The sequence below is a fragment of the Serinus canaria genome, chromosome 4A (genome assembly GCF_022539315.1).
Source record: "Serinus canaria isolate serCan28SL12 chromosome 4A, serCan2020, whole genome shotgun sequence".
NCBI lineage: Eukaryota > Metazoa > Chordata > Aves > Passeriformes > Fringillidae > Serinus > Serinus canaria.
Window position 1 is genome coordinate 9,879,901 of NC_066318.1, and position 25,606 is coordinate 9,905,506.

Consider the following 25,606-nt stretch of genomic DNA (forward strand, 5'->3'; position numbering starts at 1 on the left):
ACCAGCAATATTGCATGTGACTGCTCAGCTAAATCTTCTCTTCCAAAATCCCCAGGAGTAAGCACTCAAAAATAATTTTGATCTTAGAAACCAGAGACAGTTTTCTTCTTTTCTATTAACTCTTTAGACTGACTATACATTCTATTTGTTTTAAGGGAATAATAAAAAAATTAAAGCATTTTCAAGTGAACTGGAATTTCACTCCTTGCACAGAAGCCACTGGATCTATGCAGCAGGACAGCGTGTACCTGCTCAGCCCCCCAGACAGTCACATCCCTGAGGTCACAGCTGCTGACCTGTCTGGTATGACACTGTGCTCTGAGAGAGCATGGTCTGAGCTATTGCCAGAGCTCAGCAAAAGAAAAGCATAACCAGACTGGTTACAGCCAGTGCTTTCCTCCCTGTCTGCTTTGAAAGCATGTTGTGAACACTCCTGTCCACTGCAGATTGAAAATCTAAGTATGCTAGAACAAGGATCACTTCCAATTACCTGGGTGTGAGTAGGTGGGATGTTTCTTCTGCCATAAATTCCCAGCAGAGAATCCTTTGCCAGGGAAATGTTGAACTTCAGGTACACAGGGTGATGTATGGTAATTTGGAAGCGCCAGAATAAACCAGGTGGGATGGTCTGCATAACTTGTGCTCCAATCTCCACTTCTCCTGTGTCTATGGCCCGGCCCTTCTGAAACACTGATTTTCCAGAAACAAACAGTCAGTTGAGTATTTACAGTGGGTGAAGAGAGAAGGTTACAAGGTATAAACATGCCTTAGATATATTGGAATATACAAAAATCAACTTCTAACACTGATAACTGCATTTTTTATTCAACAAGATGGAAAACACAAACATATATGAACAACATATTTCCAACAAGTGTCATAGTTTATTTTTTGTCATGATTTTTGCTGATTATGAACACTTTACTGATTATGAAAAGGTGGAACTGCTGCTGAGTAAACCACGGTCCTTGCCCATCAACTATGCAACCAAAACACATTTAACTGCAACTACACAGAGCGAGGACAGTGGGAAATTCTCCCTCTGGCACAGATTTCAGACTGCTCCTGAAGGGGCATTGCAGAAGCTACACAAATGGTCCCCGGTGAGGACAGCAAATCCATCAAACCTGGTAGCTCAGAGCCCCTGTCCAAGGCTCGGATTGCTATTAATCACCATTCCTAATGGTTTTATTATGGCAGGGTTAATCTAGTCCTGAGGAAGTAAAGAACATCTGTTCTGGCTTGGTCTTCATGAAAGCATCATAGGGGCATGAAGACAGGGAAAGGCACTCTGAAGATAAAACTGGCATAATTTCATAATGCTGAACAATAAATTTGTAGGCATCTACAATGTGTACCTTCACACATATGTGCGAGTGCTGAAACACACAGGGAAATGGAATGTATAAGGAAGACTTTGCCAAACTAAGTTGGAGCTGGCTTGCTTTGCTGGCTTATATCACCATCTTTATGTTTTTTACTGCCTGTGATCAGCACTGTGACACGCTGCAAATCCTGACCCAATCCTGCTAACATTTGAGCTAATTCCACTGAAAGGTTTGTAAAACTCTCTTGACATTTCCATACTCTGAACTAAAGTAAAAGCAGGAGAGTGTGTGGCATTAGAGGACAAGTCAAGAAAAGGTTGAATTCAGCAGCCATACCCCTCTATGTTTCATTTCATTCCAGAATCACAATGAAAAATAACCAGGAGCAAAGTGACTGGAGCCTCATCTTTTACAATACATGGATATAAATATCTAAACCAACATAATGCACGTGAAATTTTATAAATCACCCCTGGAAATGAAAACAGCAGTAGCAAAGCCAGGGCCAGCTTTTGCCTGAGTGTGTTAATAACAAAGCCCCTCTGTGGGACCTTACACAGGCTTTAACTAGCGTAGGAAGTACTTAGCATTCTTAATGAATAGAGATTTAATTTACAAGGCAGGAGCAATTCTCAGGGCACCAGATCTTCCAGCTTTACAGCTGCTTTGTGTCATCAAACCCACAGCAAGAATGAGGGACTAACTTATAACACCTCACCATGTAAATACATCTATTTTTGGACTAGCAACTTGTAATATAGTACTCTAAAAATACACCACTTAGTTTTTGAGTTAAAATATTTCCAAATTGCTACTTGAACAGTGTTCAAGGTGAGACTACTTCTGCCCAATTTGCTTCACGGAAAAAAATTTGAATGCTGAGTTTTGAAAAGAGAATTAAACTTTCTCTGTTGTAAAATGAAAGTGGATCCCCTTCTACCCAAACCCATAAAAGATCCTACTTGGCCTATGTAAATTTAAAAACCTTCTCCCCTATTTCCAATACTCTAGAGATATTAAATCTTAATGATTCTTTGCAAGCAATTACCCTGGGTTAAGTAAAACACTATGGTACTTGTTGAGTATATTGACATATGGTAATTAATATGATTCAATTACAAGACAGCAGAGCACTAAGTAAAAAGCCAAGGATACAGTAGAATTTTTGAAGTTAAAGACATTACTGGTCAGTGTTCAAGGTCTTTAACACACAGTAACTACTTGTATTTTGGAGTAAGAAGATCTGTTTCCTTGTTGAAAAGAAAAAGTGTTATGTTGTCAGTCTGGGTGAATTCTCACTAATTGATATTATCAAATTATGCTGAATATCATATTAGTGTTGTGATGTACCTTGGGAGTCTTTCCACATTTGGCTGAAAACACCTTTGCTTTAGCAATAATTTAATATAAGCTTAAAAAAACCCAGATGCACATCTATGTGCAAATATCTCATCCCTTGGGAAAGAAGTGCAGGCTGCTGTTCACAACGCCACCAGGAAAACACACATACTATCTGCCCCTACTGATAGGATGCAGTTGCACAATCCCCACCTTTCAAAGGCTAATTTTTCAGACACCCACGGAGCATGCAAAGGCCTTTGTAGGAGTCATGTCTGAAATGCATATTTTCATCTTCACTGCACCACTCTGCTTTCTTTACAGAAAAATAATTTAGCTTTGTTTCTGTGTTTAGTTGAACTAAGCAGGTATTTGGCTGTACAAAAAAGGCACCTGAAAACACACTCCTCACAGACTATGCTTGTGTTCTTTCTTGCTCTTTCTTGAAAAAGTCCAAAATAAGCTTTTAAAGTTACAACACTGCAATACAATTCTGCCCTTGTAGTAAAAACATTTTTGTTGTATGACAAAGTATCGTTTAATTATCTATATTCAATTCCTTGTACAGCTCCCAATCCTGCCAACTGGGGTATTAATTCTCCCCTATGCTTTCTAAGCACAGTTTCCTCAGAAGTCTAAAACAGAAGATGGATTCCTCATCACAGCTTTCTCTTGGCTTCTAGAAAGAAAAACTCTGAACAGTGTGGCGCCAATTACCTCCACAAGAATATACCCATATGCTTATTACTACTGATCCTGAAACAATCAATTTCCTTGTACTCCCCTGATAAATACCAGCATCAATAGGATATCTGACTTTTTAATCACATTACTACATATTAAAATGTTAACTCATAGCTGTAGGTCAGCATGTTATAAGGCGACTTCTTGAAGAAATCTGACTTCCTGGTTTAAAAACTTGATTTTCATTAAAAGATTAGTTTAAAATATATCCTTTCAAAGTCTGGAAAAGCATTCTGTGCTGCTGCATTGAGCTGGGAAAATGTGAGGTCACCAGTATCTGACAGAAGCTATTTATTCCTGTGAAATTACATCAGAGGCTTCAACTTTACAGGCAAAGCATCAACTTTCTGTGGTATCCTGCTGTAGGGAAAGGAGTTGCCTGTTTCCAACTCCTCCTTTTCATCACTTCTAGATGGAGAATTTGGAGGACTGGGAATAAAATTACTGATATATTTTAAAAGTGATGGAGAGAAAGAAAATGAGCAAAGACTAGCCAGAGTAACACTATGCATGTACTAATTCCATGTGATTTTTCTTGTAAGGGTCTACTCCTTGCTATCTTCAACTCTGGATTACATGTTACCCCCAAAATGTGAAAGGGGAGTGCAGATCTATTCCTGACTGACCCTGAAACTGCTGGGTAAGCCCTGGGTGAAATGGCTGTGCTATCACAGGACTCTGTTCTTTAGTGCTGTGGGCGAGTTGTGCAGCTGCACTAAAAACTGGGATTCCCAGGGGCAAGGCAGGTGGTTTGCATTTTCACCTACTACACTGAGTCTTTATTGACTTGCATATTCTTTTCTCTATTCCAACCATCTAACTTCGAAGATTTCTGATGTTTTTGATGTTTTTCTACACATCCTTCTTTGGAAGCCAAGTGCATTGGAAAAGCTTTTATTAAATCTGTAATACATTGACAAAATGATTTAATGCAGTTGAGGAGAACTATTTTGAGATATTTTCCATGGTGCACCAAGACAAAAATACAAAAGTGTATAAAACATTTTCTACAACTCATTACAAATCCATTCTAAGGGATGAAATAATGGAAAACAACATCATTGTCCCCTTACATGTATTTCTACTGTTCATTTCTCTAATTTGATCTCTATCCAGTTGTGCCACACTGATTTGCAAGATTATTGATGTGTGCTGCAATCTTCCTCCTGGAGGGACTGGTACAACAATGTTCCACTTTGTTGCCTATTTTCAGCCATGTATCTTAGCCAGAACACACAAAATCAGATCCCTGCTCTGCTCTAAAATTTGAAAGCTCTGTAAGTCTCCTATCACTGCAGAGCTACCAGTACAATTTTACTTTTCTCCTAACAACTGGAAAGATTAGTTTCATATTCCAGTCCCTTTCACTTTGATCTGATCTGCTTTATCCACCTTTCTGTGCACCATAAAAAGAAATGGGAAGGCCATTTGCTTTTTATGGTCAGAAAGCATTGTCATGATGGCTGATGGGTAGCACGGGCCAGAGCATGTGACTAGTACTGGAGCAGGTGATCAAACAACAAAAACATCAAATAACAGGACTTAAGAGGAAGGAACTGCACATCTCAGACAGATCCTTCTGTCTGTTTCACACCCTGGCTGCACGGCCCACTCCTTTCCTATCCTGGCTCAGGCACTTCAAGAGGTCTGGATCAGCCACTTCCTTGGCAGAAGATGATTTGTGCTCTTTAACAAAGCCATTTTCTGCTGCCATGAAGGACTGATTTGGGTTGTGCAGGTGACAATCCCTGCAGTGGGCACAGGGACACAGCGAGCTGCAGAGGGAGGTGGGAGGGCAGAGCAGGGCTGTGCCCCTGGCAGCAGGGGGCTGCCACACTGGCTCAGGCATTTTGTGAAGCTGTCTGTGGGAGATTGCTGGGAGCTGATTCACTGGGACTGGCTCAGCTGGGACGTGACAGGACACTGAACTTTAGCTTACACCTTCAAGAACTGGCTGCCTTCAAAAGCATTACGATTTCTACTCCTCTGCACATTCTGACCTGTCAATACAAAGAGGTTCCCTTTGCCTGGGACTGACTTTGGTCTGCAAGACAGACACAGTGCCAAGCCCTCTGCACAAGAGGGAACGAGGCAAATATGGTCCCTCCCTCCTTGTCCTAAGACAGAATCCAAACACTCTCATCTCTTCCCTCGCTGTGCTACTGAACCTTCCTTTTCTACTGGGCTGGGTGATAACTTCAGCGAGAGTTCTGCTAAAGGAACCTATCTGGTTATGGGCTTTTCACACCTGCTTTAAAATTATACTAAAGAAGATAGAACCTGAACTCAGAATACTGTAAAAATGTAGAAAATACAGGACCTGAAGAGCAGTAATGTTTAACTACTCACCATCTGCCTCCTTCTCATTTACACATACCTTTTTTTTCCGTTTTATCTGAAGCTTTTCCTCCGATGGGTGAGTAAGTAGTATCCATGGATTCTGTTCCTTTATTTCCTTTGCTAACTCCATTTTCATAGAGCTGCCCTTCCACAGGCTGTAGCTGCCAGGTTAAACCAAACAAGTGTACTGCTGCAAAAAAATGAAGACCAATTAATTGGTGTCTAAACTACAGCACCTTCAGTGAGACTACGAAAGAATGCTATGACCCAGTTTCTGCAAAGTCAAGTATTACTTTATTCTGTTACTAATAAATCAGAATTTCAAGGGGGCTAATGAGCAATTTACCATTTTACCTTAAAACTCAATGTTTAATTAGTTTCCACACTTTCTTCTGGAGCTCAGCCAGGTCAGGGTGATGAATTTCTGCAGCAATTAATGGAATTACTTGCACTTAAAAGGATAACAGTTGAATAAATTCAATGTTGTGTGATAGATTCTAATGCTATATCAGTGTTGTCCCTCAGCTTTTGACTGTTAAAGATCTCAGATTTTGTTGACAAAAACAATGACATCTCACATTTCCAATCCAGTTTGAAGTGAAACTGTGCCCACTGCACTCTGAAACCCTTTCTCTTAGGTTAAACATTACCAAAAACTTACTCTTACTTACTGGTTACTTACTTAACCAGACTTACTCTAGAACTGCACTGCAGATAAAAAGCTGGCTCTACATCTAAAATATATGCAATTATTTAACAACACAAATTAACAGAAATATAGTTGTTATTTATATATATGTACAAGGAAAATGACTAAATAATCCTTTTGAGAAGTTATAAAATATCTTTATTGCCGTATGCAGGGGCTGCCTACTCTACTCTGCCTGCAGAGCCATTCATGTTTTCTGCTTTCCCTTCTTTCTTTTTGATCTGAGGCCCTGAAGGATGGTTGGAGAAAAACAGCAACAGAGGATCTTATTTTAGTATAACATGACAGTACTGCAGTTAGTCTAGACAATTACTTGGGTCTTAGTGAGAAGGGCAAATTATTCCAAGGAAGAGGTTGCCTTAGCATTGAAGCAGCTCAGCAGGGAGGACTGATGACCCATTAAAATATGGATTGAGCATGATCCCCACCGAGGAGCTGAAATTGTCACATGAAGAGCAAAGCCTGAGCAGCAGCTCTTTAGCCACATGCAGCAATTTGCACTGAGCAGGATCTGCCCACAGTGGGAGCCTAAAAGGCAATATATTTCCTCTTCCTGAACCATGTAGGAACCTCAGAGACTCCCAGGAGAAATAAGTGTGATCTAGAATAGGTCTTGCATTAAGAAAGTACATGGTTTTATTCTGCACTTGTACACACTTCAAGGAAAATATCTCAATACAACCAGAAAACTTGGAGTTCATTCCCCATGCGTTTGGTCACAGGTCTCCCTTGCACACTGAAAAGTTAAATTCTAAAAATTCAACAAAATCCCAAGCCTTGAATGGATTCCTGTCAAGGGCTTGGGAGCACTACCACAAGAATGCAAAGCTGCCAGACTACAGTAGTTAATTCCAGATGTGTGCACTCCAGGATCACCCAACTACAGACACGTGATCCAAATCAAGCAAATGAGAGCATTACTACTGAATTAGTGAGGTGACAGTATTTGAGAGAAATTTACTGCATCTCAAACCACTGACTCACCATCAGATCTGGACTCTGGAGACTGGGCAGCACATACCCACCCCCCAGAAGAAGTATTAGAAGTGTACTTCTAAGCTTGCTGGTGTCAGTGGTGAGATCTCAAGCCTGGATTGCTTATTATTCTATGGTCTTGAAATCACCAAGGGACCATGGTAATACTTTGAATAGGGTCTTGCAGTCAGATCACACAGTTTAGGTCTGAGTTTGGAGATTCTTAATGTGAGACAGATCACTGCCATGTACAACAAAAAGCAGCCTTGACATCTCTAGAGTAAGTGCTCTTGCTCCTGGCTTGAGCTTCTGGACGTTATTATTATTTAAAGAGTTATTAACAACAAAAGGGAACAGTTCAGTGAGACTGATAGCTAATGAATGCACATTTCATTTACACTAATGTAAATAATTACATAAGCACTTGAAACAGATCACTGGAAGCAAATCACAACTGCCCACATCAATAATAAGCTTTTAGTGGTTATGGAATCCTGAATATGATATTGTTTCTTTCTTACACTATTCCCATTGTTGTTGTCATTCAATTCCTAGGACAGCATTTGCACATGCTGCAGAGGGTAGGTCACAAAGCCAGGGCTGAACACGTGCTGCACCTTTTCCTTGGTGCATGCCTTGGCCACATCACACACTCTGCTCACATTATCATCCACTCAACGATTCCAGTCCTTTACTGGCTTTGTCTTCCCTCAGGCTGGGGAAGTGCTGTTGTTTTTATAGCTTGTGCCAAAGCTTGGCAAGCTGCAAAATGATCTGTATCTCCATTTGACAGTCAGCTTCCTCCTTGGAAACACCAAGTGCGTGGCAGAGAGGATGGGCTCTGCCAGCTGGGATGGCTCATCCCCGGGAGCTGACACGGGGCACTGGACTGGGCTACACAACTGAGGGTGGTACAGCAAAGCACAGGGCTGTGAAAATAGGATCTGTGTGAACTGATCTGAATGACTTCTAACACTGCAGAAACCCAGTTACCTTGCAATACTAAAACCCTTCCAATTTTAATTACATTAATTGTAGCTATTGAGGAGCTACCTTCAGATCCAGGTGACACTCTGGGACTAACCAGACCACAAACACCAGTGAAGGCATTGATTCCTAGAGATACTTTTTTCAGAAATTAACTATAGACATTTATTTAGCAGACACAGAGCCCTCCCTAACCTCTTAATTTCTGTGATACTTTTCTTTTACCCAGGGTATACAAAATTCCTATGGAGCTTTTTTCCTACAGCATATGTACAGCATGTTTTAAATACACAGTTATTTCACCAAATAAGATTACAGAAAACTTTCAAATCTCCATCTCTCAAATCTCTTTAGAAATAAGTAGGCATGTACAGAATTTCATTAAAAAGCTCAAAAGAACTTCTCTTTTGAGTTATTTGCCCTTTGATTTTTTTCTAGTGGATTTCTGGCTTTTACAAAAGGGGCACAGAAAATGCTGTGCAATTCAAGTGTGGGCCACAATGTCACTTCCCCAGCATAAATCCATTTGCAAGGTTCTCAGCTGTATTTCCCAGGTGTAATGCCCAGGTGTAAGCTCCTATTCCACAAAACAAATAGGAGATGATACCATTACTCTGTCTAACTTAGTACTGGGCTGGGTAAGAAGGAGGGAATTCACTTTCTGATCAATGTCTCTGCCCTTTCCTCCAAGCTCAACCTTCTGAAGACCTTGACTGCAACACCCTTGAGGACTGACTAAGAGGGTGAAACCCACCATTAGGGCTAAGGATGCCTTAGATGATGCAGTTCAGCTTCACACAGAACAGCCCTTGAAGTTTGATGACCACACTTACATTACAGAAGAAGCAAAAGCTACCCTGGCTCTCCCTATCTGGCATTCCAAAAAATTTCTGCAATCACATACCCTGTACTTTGCAGCACCTAAAACACTTTAGGTGTGTAAAGTCACTGCTGAGCTGCTACAGTTCCAGGCAATACCCAGGGCCAGGAGGCAAATGGAGATGAAACAGCTTGTTAGCTGGCATGATTGCAAAATTCACACTCCTGTTAGGAGGGGCTGTGGTGAGTCAGCAGGAGCATCAGACCCTAACTTCCATCAGCTGGCCTAACCAAACCTCTCCTCTGACAGCTGAGTGCAATATTCTCCCTGCTGGGAGGAACTGCACTCATCTGAAAAAATATTCTTTCTTGGCTTGCTTGAACATCCAGTATAATCCCCTGTAAATAATTACATGATTACTTTGCTCTGTGCAATCTATGAGCTGCACGTTGCCATGCCCAGAGTTGTACATTGCTGTCACTGAGGTGATCTGGAGGCAAAATTAATCTGAAGGCAAAATTTGATCCTCTTTACATAATGTGGGGAGATAGGGCTTACATGATGGATACAATCATAGCTGTATTTCATTTATATTTTATTAGATAGCCTTTTTTAATTCAAAGTTTCTGATAAAATTCTAACACAAAAGTTGATGCAGATTTTTTTTTTTTTTAACAGGCACTATGAATGTTATGGCAAAAGCTAAATTTGGAGGAGTCTGTGGTCAGTGGATTTGAAGAGACTGGAGGATGCCACAGGATTATGATGAATCTAAATTTTTTCCTCAGCCATGCTGCCCTGGCCAGGCCACACAGTGGAGCTGTGCAGGGGAATTTTAAATGACCTCTCTCCCTCAAGCACAGAAGATCCTAGTCATAGTACAGAGCTTTTCTTAGCTAAATTACTATGCTTCTTAGGCAAAAAGATAATTATTAGGTATAAAACAGATCTCTTGCAGAAAAAGAAATATTAAAGGCCTACATCATCTAACCTTTCAATAAATTTCTTTCATGGAATCTCTCAGTAAAGAGATGAAAAGTGAGTGTAACTTTATGCTGCCTAAAGGATTTTCCCCACTCAGAGGCAGGTTTCTGTTGCTTCACATTACTGCTGTAACTGCAACCAGTAGGGCCATGCTCAGAACAAAAGCTTGGGTCTTTAGCTCTGAAGTAACTGACCAGATCACTTATTTTGTTCAACATTTAAACAAAAAAACCCTGACAGTTCCAGACTGACTACTTCAGTCCCCACAATTCTACTGCATGCTCAGGTAAATATCCATAAAAATACAAGCAATTTTTTCAGAACTCACTTTGTAAACTGGATTAACCTGCCATCTGCTAGGAAGCCAATGATCTAATTTAATTTATTCTTATCTACCTTCTGTGTAAGCACAGCTTGTCAACTCCGGTGCTACATGTTTGGCAGAATGTGAATAAGAGCCTTGGCTCCAGTGCAAAAGAGACACTCAGTAGTGAGGAGACATCAAAAAAGTCCTGTGCAATAAGTACTTACTACCTGCAAGATGAACTTCAAAGGACAAAAAATCCTGCAAATGTGAAGCCCCTCCAAATTGCTGACCTCAACTAAAGGCCTCTGTTTAGCTTTCTCTGCTTTTTTACAGAATCTCAGTAGATCATCCCCCTGAAGCCCAGACTTCAGAAGAGCTGTTCTAGAATGTATATCAGCAGCTGACTACTCCTTCTGCACCTGCTCTAAGTGCCAGAAAATTATTTGTTTCTGTAACTGCTAGCAGGTCCTGTTTATAAAACTGGATTTCACTTTGGCATAAGGCCACAGATGCATCAGTGTCTCAGTTCCAGTAAAGGTGAATTAATGAGAAAACTACCTGGACACAAGAGCCAGAATCTAAGTTTTGATCATGACCTTTAGAAGAGGTGATTTTCTGTGAGCTCATTTTACAAATAAAATACTATTTCATTCTGCTCTAAACAGATTTAATAATTTGAGACTTTAAATATTTGATTCAGTCTTCAGATTATTTTTTAAAATCCATAATAAAGTGCTAAATTGTTTTGATTATGTATGGCATTTAATGAAATAAGGACTTCTTCCACATGTTTGTTAAAGCCATCTTAACTCTCAGCACTCTCCTCTTTCTCAAGAAGTCTTATCTTTATACCTAATATATTTTTATACCTGAAAATACAAATATACCCCCCTGTCCAGCAATCCTCCTAGAGGAGGAGGTGAAATGTTGGTTTCATTTTTCATTACCGAGTCATATTTTATACTTAGGAACAAACAAAACCTAGTCTTGGGCGATAGTAAATGTTTCTGAATGCTTAGAGATTTGTGACAGTATCAAGCTCCTCAGTAACCCAGGAGAGCAGACACTACCACAATTCCCAGCTGAGAGACCCTGATGAATCTGGCTCAGTGAGAGTTCCCCCAGTGAGGAGTTCAATGGCATTTCAGGGTTATGCATCTGTATCTCAACATTTGCATAACCCTGAAATGCCTAGCACTGGTTGCTAGACCATTATATTCTTCAGTGTACAGCAGTATATTCCCCCCTTCATCCCTCTCTGCATAATTCCTTTTTTTCTACTGTTAAACATTGTCTAAAGAGATGCAACCAATGTTATAAATCTATGCACTGAGATACATTTGTCCTTAAAATTTGGTCTGGCCTTTCCCAATGTTGAAACCATCACTCCTCTGGCTTGTACATGGAGTGAGAAATGACAGGTCACAGTGTCAGGCAGCAGAGAGGCTTTAATTTCCTTACCCTTCATGTGAATATAATTTAAGACCCACCTCCAGTTCCTACTCATAAATAGTGATAATATCATGAAGGATAGGGACGACTTCATACTCATACCTGAGAATTCATTTGTATATAAAATAGTCATTTCACAGTCAGGGATGGTTAAATCCAAGAACATGAGATGCAATTTTCAGAGGCACTGAACATTTGCATCACCTGCTGAAATCAATAGGAACAGTAGGAGCCCTGCACCTTTGATCAATAGGACCAGTGATTTGCAAGTCCAAAATCAGCTGCTGACAAAATGGTAAAGTATCATGGAAGAAAAATCCTACTCACTAATGGGCTAAAAATAACTACTAAATGAGCAGCCACAGCACCCATTCTATTGGGCTTAAAGGAAATGACTTGGTGTTGCAAAAAAACAAAAGAAATTCTGTATTTCTTATTCTACCCTCTGTATTTGCCTTTGATTTTTTGGCAAGACTCTCAGGCAGAGCAGGAACTGCTGGTGGAGCTGCTGCAGCCCCCAGGCATTGGTGAGAGGCACCAACATCACCTCTCTGAGGTGTGTCCCAACTGCTCACCTGCCTCACTGCCCACCTGTGGGCAAAGTGAACAACCTTGCCCCAGATTTATGTGATTTACATTTCTCAACTCATAGGAAAACAGAAAAATGAAAAATAAAAATATGTAGGACTTTTTCCATAGAAAGTAATTCAACACATTTACAATTACATCTCCAACAGTCTGAAGACCAAACATGCACTTTATGAAATAAGGTTTTTTTGGAGTAACTATTATGACTTTAGAACCTATTCACAGAGATTACTCCTGTTGAAGTGAAAATATGTGTTTTTCTTGATAAACTGAACATTTTCAATAAATCTGCTGTTACACAACCATCAACAGTGTTCGATAATTTCCTTTCAGTCCATATAATAGTCAAATTTATTTCAGAAAGGCCAAATACTAAACACAGCCATTACAGGCCAAAAGAGGATTAATGGAGAAACAGTAGTTTTTTTAACTGAGTAGTAGTTCAAAGGAGAGAAAACACAGAAGAATTACATGTTCTTATGTAAAAGCTTTGCTACGGAGTCTCACTGATAAGAGGGAAAGGATGAAAAATAAAATAACAAAATAATTTTGCTAGTTTACCTTTTGGTTGAAAAGAAATCACAGCTTTAAGCACTCTGGCACAGGCCTCAGTTCATTACAAATGTAAGAGTCACCTGTAAATTCTGATGTGGAATAAGATTCATGTCTCTAAGACTTTGGAGATGTTCTGACTTCAGAGATTTGGGCGTTGTTTTAAAAGTAATGCGTAACTTAAGCACTAAATGGCAATGAAAAATACTTGAAAAAGAACATTTAAGTTCTTAGATAAGGAGAAGAAAAAAATGTTAAATTTTGATCAACACTCATTTGGCCTGAAATTATAGTTCATGGTAAGTTAATGCAGGCTATGCCAAAAAATACAACGATGAAAACAATTTTGCCTTTTAGAAGTCTCCCTTATTTTATTTTTCCAATAACAACTGCTGAGCTGATCACAGGTTAAGTCTGGTCCTGAAATTAAAATGAGTTTTGTTTTACAATGTCGGCCCATGTCTGTTGTGATTGCTGAGACACAACTTCCTCTGACTTGAAGAAAACCTGGTGGAGTGAGGGATCAGAATCATGGTGAGCAAAGAGAAAACTCTTGGGGGAGTGAATTTTAACTTCAGTGTTGCATACAGTCTGAGTTCTTGAATTCAACTACTCATTTAAAACATGCACATTTAAATTTTTGATGTGAAAAGATATGCAAATATGCAAACCTACAGAGCCAGTGAACTCTGGAAGCAGTTTATATGCTATGATTCAAACCCAGCAAAAGGGAAAGAACTAAGGTATCTGAGTCATAACAAGAGACCATAAACTTAAATATTTAACCAACCAGAGATGGGCAGAGGGAATATTCGCTTGGAATAAGCTAAGCAAGACTACCTGCAGCTCAAACATTCCTGGGAAAAACAAGAGCAAATAATGGCATCCTGAAAATTTTTCTGAATTAGAACTCCTGGTTCAAACATTTATATTTTTTCCATAGAAAACATAAATAGAAATGGTAATAATTTATAAAATGCAACAAAATCTCCATTTTACCTGCTTCTGCCTAACTAAAGAAAAGATGCTACACCCTTGTGTTACCAAGATATGACAAACAGACACCTCTAGAGGAGAGTCCCACAGAGCTCTTTAATTCATGGTGACAAGGAGTGCTTCCAGCCTTCTCAGGCTGATGACATACAGCAGAGTATCCCTAGAAAGTTACAGAAATTTCAGTGGCAGACTTGAAATCTAAACAGGGATGAAAGCGGCAGTGCTTCAATCCAGATAAAATCTAAATGGTGTGGGTGGGATAAAATGTGCAGCAAACAGATGAGGCTGCAGAAATGATACAGCCTGTCCTAACCGAGGGCATATGCTCACCAGCTGTTATGTAAATCTGCAATTAATGGAGCTTACAAGATCCTCAGGTGCTTTCAAATCATCATGCACCAGAAATGCTCAAATCTGCTTTCCCATATGCATTAGGTGAGGATGCTAGGAAAAAATCCCTCCTGATGAGCATCTTGCTGACAATCACCAGAACTTTGTCACTATGGGACCAAAGAAAGCCTCAGTGGGAAACAAGAAATTATTGAAATTTTAATAATTTTCACTATAGGTACAGTTATTCAGAGAGTATAGAAAATCAGTGGCCATTTATCAGTTTGGAGGTATCTGTACTTGTATTTCTGTCAAGTTTTACCAAGTATAAAGTGCACTCTTTCAGGCAAACCTGGAATTATTCCCATTCAAGCTACAGGGTATCAGGAATACTCTGGCTCCTGCCACCTGTGAGCTGCCATGTAAAACAACAGTCTAAGAGTGTGTGAGATAGCAAAAACAAATTAGATTTCCCTTTGTTTACAGAAGGCACAGTCACATTCTTAAATTCTACACACAGAATGTTCTTTAATATTTTCAATTCAGATTGAAAACCCAACGCAATAATTAAAGTTCAAGTTAAATGTTATGTAGGAAACCAGAAAATTGCTCTCCTATGTATGCTGGCAACCATATTGACTTCAAGCAACCTCTAATACACCTGTCCTCAAAAAAAAAAAAAAAACCCAAACCAAACCAAATAAACCCCAAACCTGAGGAAGCCCTTTCTAGCTACTCTGAGAAATCTGTCCAATGTATTTTACTAACAAAATGGCAAAGTTGCTACTATGTAACCCATTTTTAAAACATAAATTCAATAAAGGGATAACAAAATCTATCTTAGACAACACGGTATAAAATTATTTCAGAGCTAGTTGTCATTCTAGCAAATGATATAACAATTAGGAGGAAAATCATGTAAGATTTAAATGGTGATGAGACTGAAGAAATTAACTAAGGGTAGCAAGGCAAAACACAATTAAACATTACCAGTCTTTCCAAATAATTCTTTAAGAGAACCAATGTTGTAAGGCATAATATGGAAATCAAACGTTTAAGAAAATATTGCAGCAATTAAAATCAGCAGGAGTCCTCTGCCAGTATAAACATGTAATCTTAAATAATCTTTCTTTCTCTGTTAGGCAGCATCAAGGTTAACAGAGCAGAAAGCTAATGAGAATTCTATGTTCAACCTTTAGCCAATCCAGTGTTTTGTCTGCCAGGATTTAAAAAGCACCAATGGCAAATATTCCTGGTAAAAGATGATTTGTATTAGTGCAAAGCAAGCAAGATGACAGAGCAGAGGAGGTGAGAGAATGACCCAGCAGAGGAAAGGAGCAGCGCTTACCGATGACATAGGTGAGCAACAGTGCCAGGGTCACTGTGATAGCAGTGGCACTCAGAGCTGTGCACTTCCAGTTGCAACACCTGTAAGGTTTGTTAAAAGTGAAGGCAGGCCTGGAAAAGGTACTTCTAGGAAGAGGCCTAGGAGGTGGAGAGTAAACAGTATTGGATGTTAAGGGATAGTTCTGACTGGCTGCGCTGAAGATAGCTGAAGACCCAGATCCATGTTTAAACAGGAAATGCCTACAAAGAGAAGACAAAGAATGATGTTGTAAGAACACTTGGTGATGTAAAAAAGCAAAAGGAACTATATTAGCACTGTATAGTATATACTGCATATAACCACAGAAAATATCCAAGACAGGAAAATATGTATTTGAATACCCTCTGCAAGTTTTTTAACCACACCACGACATGTCCAGCAATGTTTTAGTGAAACAACACACCATAAGTAAATTCTAAGCAATTTCCCCGTGTTTCAGAGTAATGCTGAGGGAAGGTTGTTTAGAGTACTGGGATCCTCCAAGGTGAGCAGCCCATGTGCCTTGACACAGGTGTGACAGAGACATGAGACCTGCTGCCAGCAGTATTCCCTCCATCCACACCTAACTGGTTGATTCACCTGGAATACCCCAAAAATGCTAAAGCCAGTGCCACTGTGAGCATTTATTTTTTACCATGGAATATAGGAAATTTAAAAAAAAGTAACCAGTCACCTGATTTACAAGGATAATTCATTCTGAAGAACTGTAGTTACTCTATAGGTGAGCACAATTGCTTTACTGTTCTTAATTGAGCAATTTTGAGAGTGGTTTTTATTCAAATGCTTTTGCCTACTGCGGTGATTCTCAAACATACTAAGAAAGAATTCATTTGGAGACCTATTTCAGCATATTCACAGGACTGATTGCCTTCAAGAAAAACAGTGAAGACTTATATTAGCACAAAAAATAAGGTACAAAAATGTGCCTTGCAGAACAGGCCCTGTGCAGAAGTATAGAGCAGTTTTTTATAGGAGGAAGGATGCTTTTTCAGGACTGGCAAGGGCTCTCCAAGGGAATTTAAGAAAGGTTATTTAATGTTAAACAATAAATTACTGTGATGTGTGCTCAGAAATTGTGGCAAAAAGGGCTAGTTTAGGGCTGACCATAACAACCACAAATTCTTTTGGAAAGACCAGCTTCCTTTGGTCCTTCTTGCCTTTGTTTTATCTAAAGGGAGCAAGCTTCTTCAGTGCCCTCTTTTCTGACAGGTGCACCTCTAAAACTCATACCACAGCATGCACCCAAAGGAGTTTAGAGCACCTTGGTGCTCCTTTGTCTCAAGCTGAGAAAGCAAGTGACATGGTCCAGAATCTTCCCAATGACAAATGGGTCTTTATGCCTTCAGCAAGGCACAAGATGAGGTTCTGAATGCATAAATGGAGCAACCAATCCATGCTGGGAGAATTTCTTTGACGAACACACAGCAGGATGCATGCAGGATCAAACACTCAAGAGTATGAAACATTGTTATACTGTGACATTTGACTTTAAGAATATTGTAAATACATGTTCCTGAAATGGTAATTGCTAAAATGGTGTAATAAGTATGGTATTATGTATTTCTATTATAAGATTTTAAACGAAAGGTTACGGTTTTCAAAATGCCAGATTATAGAAAATAAAAAGGTATTACAGAGCAGTTTTATCTTTTAAAGGGCCCTTTAGTTACATAAAAAAGAAGGCAAATGAGAATAAAGGTTAGCTTGCCTTGTAGTTTACAGGGCTTGTGTATCAGGAGTCTTATGACTAAACCCCAAGAATGAAATTTGAGTATTAGTTACTTCTGCTTCATGAATATTATCCAAACAAGCTGCACTCAGACAAAACTGGACATCTGACTCTGACTGAGTACAGCACCCTGGCAGTGCATCAGACAATACTTTCTAGTTTTCCTTCCCAATGACTTCCACAGCTGTAAATGCACACATTTGAAAGATGGCATTGCTCTCCACATTGTAATGTTACCTCATTTTACTTCAAAAATTATAAACTCATATACAGTAAAATAATAAATTCAAATGAAGTAATATAACTGTTTACAGGACTACATCAACCTGCTTCCTTCCTATCAGGCCATGAGAGCACAGTTGGTTATTTTGGATTCAATGATTTGCTGTCACACATGAAAGCTTCTGCAAGTATGAGAGGTTTTTCTCAGTCAGCATGGCACAAGATACAGTCACTTAGACTTCTGGGAGGAAAAAATGTCGTGGCAAAATTCCTATTGATACTCATGGAAATAGAAGCAGAATCACCACATAAAATAAGACCTGTTATTAGATACAAGCACATACATATGAGAAGAATGTATGCATATACACATACACACATATATATATATATACAAATACTACAAATATAAAAAGTCAATTGTTCTTTGCATGCTTTACTTGTTCAAGACATAATGATAAAAACCTACTTATTTGATAACTTATCATTTAAATTTTTTGGAAATTACAGCAAAAAGATCTGATATTGGCAGTATTGATTGTTTTTTACAGTGCATAGCTCAAAGGCATCAGAGGTAAAGGGAAGGAAATACTGAACAGAAAATTGTTATTATTACAGCTCTAACACCTGCAATCAATAGCCAGGAATAATTTCATACTCTTGCACAGGAATTTATAACAAGGGCTTGATGATATAGTGTTAGTGTGCAGAGGCACTTCTCTGTTAGCAGCAGAGTGCACAGAACCTGGATCCAGATCACTCTCTTTTGGACAGATGAGTCCATTCACACAGAGGAGAATTTACATTGCTCTGATTTGTAATAAAACTGAGATTCTGAAGCAATGGTACACTGAAACTGAGCTACCAGTGAAATAATGCTGAGAAAATGTTTTAAAAACCCAATTGTTTACAACTTCAATTTTTGGGAGTGTATATTGAGTACCCAAAGACATTTCTGTAGAATTTGAAAAACACTGGTGGCACAAAGACAAATTTCCAAAGCCAGACTGTGACTATGTTCTCATAAACTCAGATGACTCCTCATCTGTCTGAGCACACCACGGTTCCCCAAGGAGTCAGGACATGCTAAACTGTTGCTATCAATTCTATAAAATCAGGCTCTCTTTCTAAAGAGCAAAATAATAAAACCTGCAGTTCAAAAGTTTAGATTTGACTGCAGCCTGATGTGTGCTTTAATATTTGATCTAAGAGAAAAGCTAAAGCCTGTGGTGGTTTTTTTTTTTTTGTAAACTGAGAACACAAGAAAAATCAGTGAATTTATAAGGCTGATTGATAACACCACTCCTTCCAAGTGGAGAAAACCTAAATGTTCACAAAAACATCAAAAACAGCCATAAAGAAGATGATAATATTCTCTTAAAAAAATGAAATATAGGACATAATCCGTAAGGCATTTGTTGGTGAAATGAAAGTCACTTCATATGATTACACTGATAACTCCAATACATAAATAAATACTAAAGGCTCAGAAATAACTTCACATATAGAAGAGGCAGCTGGAAAGCATTCCCTCTTCAAGGTAACCACAATGTCTGTTTGGCTGGTCATCCATCTGTTCATCTCTACAAATATAAGACTTTTGAACTCTGAAGCCTCTCAAGAGCAGTCAAACAAAGCAGAAAGATCCTACCAGGACCAAAGCCCTGCCCAGCAGCAAGGGGAGCAGCAAAGCCCTGCTGAGGTTCCTTTGCTGCAGGAGCTCTCTGCCCCCCTGCCCAGCCCAGCCTGGGGAGGGAAGTGAGCCATGGCTCCACCTGCCACTGACCAAAGGGGAAGGGACTCACTGGGAAGCTCAGCTGGCACAAGGTCTGCAGTCAGAGCTGTCAGTCCTGCTGGTGGCAGAACCCTGCAGCTCACCCAAGTGCTCTTGTTTAACCTCTCAAGGAATGGCAGAGAACTCCAAGAGAACACAGTTCAGACAAATGATGAATTCCTAGCTAGGAGAAGGTTAGAGAAAACTTCATTTCTTTACACGCCTCTCCATCAGGATATTTCTTTGTGTACTTTTGGCTCCTTATCTGGGACAGCAATTAAAGTCTTATAAAAGCTTGAAGCAACATCCCAACTGAATTCATGTGGCAATAACATAATACTATTACCAGAAAGCAGATTAACCCCACACAGAATTCTATAATTAAATTCTGAGAAAATATTTTTACATCCTGATACTGTAGAAATGTCCCTCGACTTTGTCAAGGGCTTGGTAGCACTTCTGTAACTTTTTATGCATTAACTCCCTGCCAAGCATCTGTAGGCCCAGACCTTCATTTGTTCCTATAACACACTTTCCTTCCACTTCCATTAAAAATCATGAGTTTGCAAGAAGACAAAATGAAGAACAACAGCAGACTTGAAAGGGAGCCAACAGCTAAGTTAGAAACACAAACCTTGCTATACCTTGGCTGAAAAATTAGTCTGCATTTCTCCTGGATAAACCAAGTAGGAATATATTTGCACCTGCATATGTTTCACATTCAAGAAGTAGTTACCTAAAGCATTAAAAATTGCTGCAAATCTATGTGATAAAAAAACTAAGAAGACTTCATTTCAATCATTTAAGTTGATCCATTCCTATTCAACTACATTTTATAGCTGCATATAATGTATGAAATTGTATATCTATACTGATATTTAATTGAAATAATTCCTTTAGATGTCAACAGAAGTGCAAAGGAAATTTTTAAGAGGCATAGCAGATGAACCAGAAAAAGGATTGTGTTTTTTGGCATAGCCAGAAAATATATAGAGATGGTAGCCAAAAGGGATTTGGAACTGATACAGTTTCCCATTTACTTTGGCAAACACTGAAAAGAAGACATTGGTACCAGCCCTTTTTAAGTCACTTAATATTTCCTGTGACAGTAGCAAGAAGCAGAAATTCACTTTCTCCTGGTTTTCCATCCATTCCATTCTGTACTCAAAGCAGGAGGGGAAAGAAGAGGACACTTCTCAACTTATATAATAATCAGAAAATATTTTTTTTTTATAAATCTCCCATATGGCTCTCAACAAACTATACAGTGTAAAAGCAAGGCAACTATTATATTTATATATAAAAACCAAGCCACTCACTTGATCACAAAGATATACAACTATACCCTCATCTTGAAAAACAGCCCAGGAAAACTGTATCTGAATATAAGACATGACTCATAATTATAGACAGAACTGACCTAGAATTTTATAGCCTTTGCTTCACCTTTTTGTGTACAAGAACTATGGGAACAAAATGATCATGGGTGAAAACAAAAATTGCCATGAAAACTACTTCTCTAATTTATTTTATAATTGTATTTTCCCATGATTTCCAGACAAATCTTTGGGAATAGAACCACTTTGTTAAAATTTCCTCTTTGAGCTGGACTTGCTTTTTGAATCTTTCCCCTAGAATTGCTTCCCTTTACTCACTCATGTTTTCTTTCCATGGCATCTGAAAACTGAGCAGTGTGACCCTGGATGTGAAAGGATGTAAAAGGAATCTGAGTCCCTCTCTTTTTGCTCCAGTTCTGAACAATGTGTGATTCTGGCTCACTTGTCTGCTGTTGCTGGAGGTAAGCTAGGCCTGCTAACCAGGTGACTAAACTTCCAAGTCTGGCAGAAATCTGGGATAATCATTATATAAATATAGGATGGTGCCAAAATCAATCAAGAACAGCTTCTTTAATGGAACTGTTATCCAAAATACAACTGCTTTCTGGTTTAATTTGCTATTTAATAAAAAAATAAAACAAAAATTACCACACTGAGGACATAAATTACTCTTGCATATACCAGTATGGGCTTTACTACTCTGATGCATGGTGATATCTCTACATTAATTCAGTAATCTTCAAAAGTGCTTTTCTGTGGCTTAAAATTTGCTATAGCACTCCAACTCAAACAGCAGATGAGTAAAACAACCAATGCACACAAAAATTTGTGATGTAAGGAAGGAAAAATCTCATGGCTAGCTCTATTTTTTATTCCTCAAGAAATGTTAATATTATGTTGTGGAAAATATGAAAACCAGTAGTTACAAGAATAATATTTGCAGAGTACTTTGAAATCATGATTCAAGAAAGATAAAAATCCCAATATTGTAATTTTATTGCCTATATTCTAAGGTTGGAAGCATGACTTAAAGAAAGGAATGAGTAACTGAAGTAGCTGCCCCTCAGTTCTCTTTGTCATCAATTTCCTTCTGTGAATATTCATGCATATTCTGACTTTTGTTCCCAGCATTTCAGTCTGCTTCCAAGTACCTACACTCACATGCATGTGGTCTAATCCAAGCTCTACAGCTACTGTGACAAAAAGGACAAAATTTACCTGACAAGAGATGTATCACATTAACTACATAAATACAATTTAGTCTTTGAAACCAGCTCACCTAGAAATAGCTAGCCAGAAAATAGTAACATTACACATACATATCTGATTTTCTTTTGGAAATGAAAAGGTAGAATTGTTTTCATGTCTCTGACCACATCTCACAACCTAGACCCTTTGTATTGACCTGTATTTATTGTTCCCTTTCAAAATTTAGATTCTATTTCTGGTTTTGTAAAAGGAAACTCTTATTTCATAGAAAGCTAAAAGGCTGCTTGCTCATTGGTGGCCACAAAATCACAGCCAAGCTTTACATTTAGTTATAACTTTATATACCATCACATTATTGAAAATAATGAGCAAGGAGTATCTGCAGCGTGATTGTCCAAGTCACTACACTTAGTATAAAAAAACATAAAAAAACTTTACACAAATATATCCCACTATTCCAGGGAAGCCCACACCAGAGCTTCTCACAAACAAAAAATACAATGGAGTGCATGAACAATTTAAACTGCCCTGCTGTCCTTAGTGACTGCATCTCAAACTACTCAAGGCAGGACCCTCAAGTGCCATTGCTGCTGACATGAGAGCTGTACTTCATTGTAGCTGACAAATGTTCTATTTGTATTTCCATAAAAGACAGCTTCCTTCTCCCATTATTAAATTTAAGGTCATATTTACAACTTTTATTTTCAGTTCATGGTCATATTGATAGTCTTCAATTTATCTTTTGGAATTCAGAAGACAAATATTTTCAGATCTTTTCTGCTGTGCAGTGAAAACACATGGGACTCAGAATGAATTTAAAACCCTTGCAGTGTGTCTCTTTTTAACATAGTCAGCCTCTGTATGTGTTGATTTATTGTTTAATTAGGTAGAAAATGAGAAAATACAAGAGAAATGTCATAATAGCAAATCCTGACCACTATAATTTGAAGAAAAGATCGTAAAGGAAGCCCTGTCCTGCATTTATTCTTGGAAGAGCCCCAAATCTGGTCATTTAACAGAGGAGCAGGCTGCACTGGCAAGAGAGTTCCCAGGGAACTGCACTGCCCAAGTAGAAAGTGTCTCCTGTTTGGTGGCTCATGATCACCTGTCTGCCTCGGGAGCTGTCAGAGCTGCTCTGTTTGCTATGGAAACCTTGAACTGGGAAAAAACTCAAGGCACAAAAAAGTGTTTTCTGAGTCTCTGCACTGGAGGCAAGATTCACAAGAGCCACAAGATGTTCAAATGCTAAGACCAAGAAAAAAGATCAAACCTTCCAAGAGCTCACACTGAACTGAGTGTGAATTTCTAGATGCATTTTTATTTCATTATTTTTCTTTTAAAATTACTCCAGCTTACACAGAAAGGCCTTTGAAATCACAGATGCCTCTATATTCCTTACATATACAGGCATCTGTGATTTCAAAGGCCTCCTGAAGAAGCCATTTCATGTACTTCCTGAAGAGAAAAAAAAAATTACAAGGTTGACTTAAAAAGATAAACCATAGTACAGAATTACACCAAACAAAAATATAACCAAGTTATTTTCAGGCAAACAAATAGAGCTAATCATACCTGTACACCTTAAATAATTATGTAACACAGAAAGGAATGATTCCATCTATATGATGATTCAAATGCACTTCTTGAACTTCAATACTTTCAAAGTTTTCAAGTGTTTAAGACATAATCAAACTTTAGGGCTCTGAAATGTTGCTGAATTGTAACTAAAAATAATAACTGCCTTGAACCCCAAATACTCCTCTTATTATTCTAGTACTTCAAAGTTTTATATAAATTAATGGTAATTGAATCTCAGGTTTATGGTCTGGTACCTCACTGTCCCCTTAGAGGAGCTATTACCATGGTGATAAGATTGCTTAAATTAAGCTGTCTTTTTCCACAGCACTTGGCTCATTGCCAGTGCAGTGAAGGGAGATTTCAGCCCATTCAGCACAGCATTAACCTTACTGCCAGCACTGCTAAATGGCCTAGAGGAACTAGGAAGAAATCTGATTTAAAAAAGGAAGGAACAAACAAATATCTTAAATACTGACGCACAAAACAGGACTAAAAACTCCACTTTGAAAAAAAAATCAAAATTAGCTAAATTTTGAGATTTAGGCATAAAACTTAAAAATTCTAATGCTTTGGTAATCTATGTCAAAACTTAACTCAAAATAAATGTGACCAATGGTTTATCCATGACAGATCAGTAACAGACTACAAGGAGGATAAGAAAAATGTCAGGTAAAAATCCCTACTTAACATCTAGATTTTACTTCTACTTTGGGGATTTCACTGAAGTGGGAAAATAAATAGCAAACAGCAGGAAAAAAAACCCCAAAGTAAGAAAGCAAGATATGAAAACAAATACTGAGTTAACTAGTAGGGCATGGTGAAAATGAAAACCATTCCTTTGAGTTATCAGGGCTTAATACTTACTCCATAAAAAGTAGTAAGCTATGTTCAGATGGGGCTGTCAGAGATAATGACAATGTATTACACTGTAAATCACAAGATTTGAAGCATTAGAGCAAAGTATCTATGAAGCCTGATAAAACAATTATTTTAGTGGAAAGGAAGGGAATAGGCAATAAGTTGCAAGTACTTTATTCTGGGGGAGAGGGAAAAAATCAATTTTTGTGAGAGCCCAGTAACATTATCCTAAAAAAGGAGAATCAATGTTTCCTGTGTTTTTATGTGGTGTGACAGATCCTTGCAGACATTTTCTGGCAATACATAAAAATTATTTCTTTGTGTGACAACGAAATCACTGCATGTTCATAAGTAATTTTAATAATGGCTCTGTTTATTTTTCCCAAGCCATGTGGGCATGCACGGATGGAGGATGCATTTGCATCTCTGGGCACATTACAGTGCTGAAGGCTGCAGCACAGCCACCACTTTGAGCTGCTACACCTCCCACAGGTACAGCTCTTCTCCAATTCCCTCAGCAGCAGGTGTTCCAAAACACGTCCTCTGGAGTCCCAAAGCTGTTCTTAATTCTTATTTTTATTTGGGTTGCTTATAATCAGAATAACTGCCAGAGTTAGGGAATTGGCTTTGGCAACAACACACAGACAGACTTTAATTTTAGCTTTTAGTGTGAACTTGAACAAGTAATTTCATCTTTCCAAGTCAGTCTCATCATTAAACAGTTGCATTAGTAAGCTAGGTCTTGACAAAACTGCTTTGCAGATTGGGGTATGTAACACCTCTAGATGAAGCACAAACCAAAATTCCTGATTTGCCCTTTTCTATAAAAATGCAACCAAATTTTACTGTACAAGAAAACTTTCAAACACATATACCACAGTATGTGTCTTCACTGCAGCCCTTTGCCATCTAATCTAGGGTTGCACACTCTAATTATATAAGAGTACATGTTTAATCTGAGTATTGCAAACATTTTCAGAACTAGAGAATTTTCTTTTACATAAATATGACTCATTATGAGCAGACTCATAAACTTGCTTCATTTCTGTCTGTCCAGAGTGA

General features: G+C 38.5%; 1 protein-coding gene across 1 annotated transcript in view; it reads right to left on the reverse strand.

Moving 5' to 3' along the window:
• TENM1 (teneurin transmembrane protein 1) overlaps nucleotides 1-25,606 on the reverse strand; it is a 301,248-nt gene that overhangs the window by 126,735 nt on the left and 148,907 nt on the right. Inside the window, exons 5-7 of the mRNA XM_050974517.1 lie at nucleotides 15,799-16,037; nucleotides 5,788-5,940; nucleotides 491-690 (exon numbers count right to left, since the gene is read on the reverse strand). Coding sequence (XP_050830474.1) covers nucleotides 491-690; nucleotides 5,788-5,940; nucleotides 15,799-16,037 — 592 coding nt within the window. The remainder of the gene's footprint in view (nucleotides 1-490; nucleotides 691-5,787; nucleotides 5,941-15,798; nucleotides 16,038-25,606) is intronic.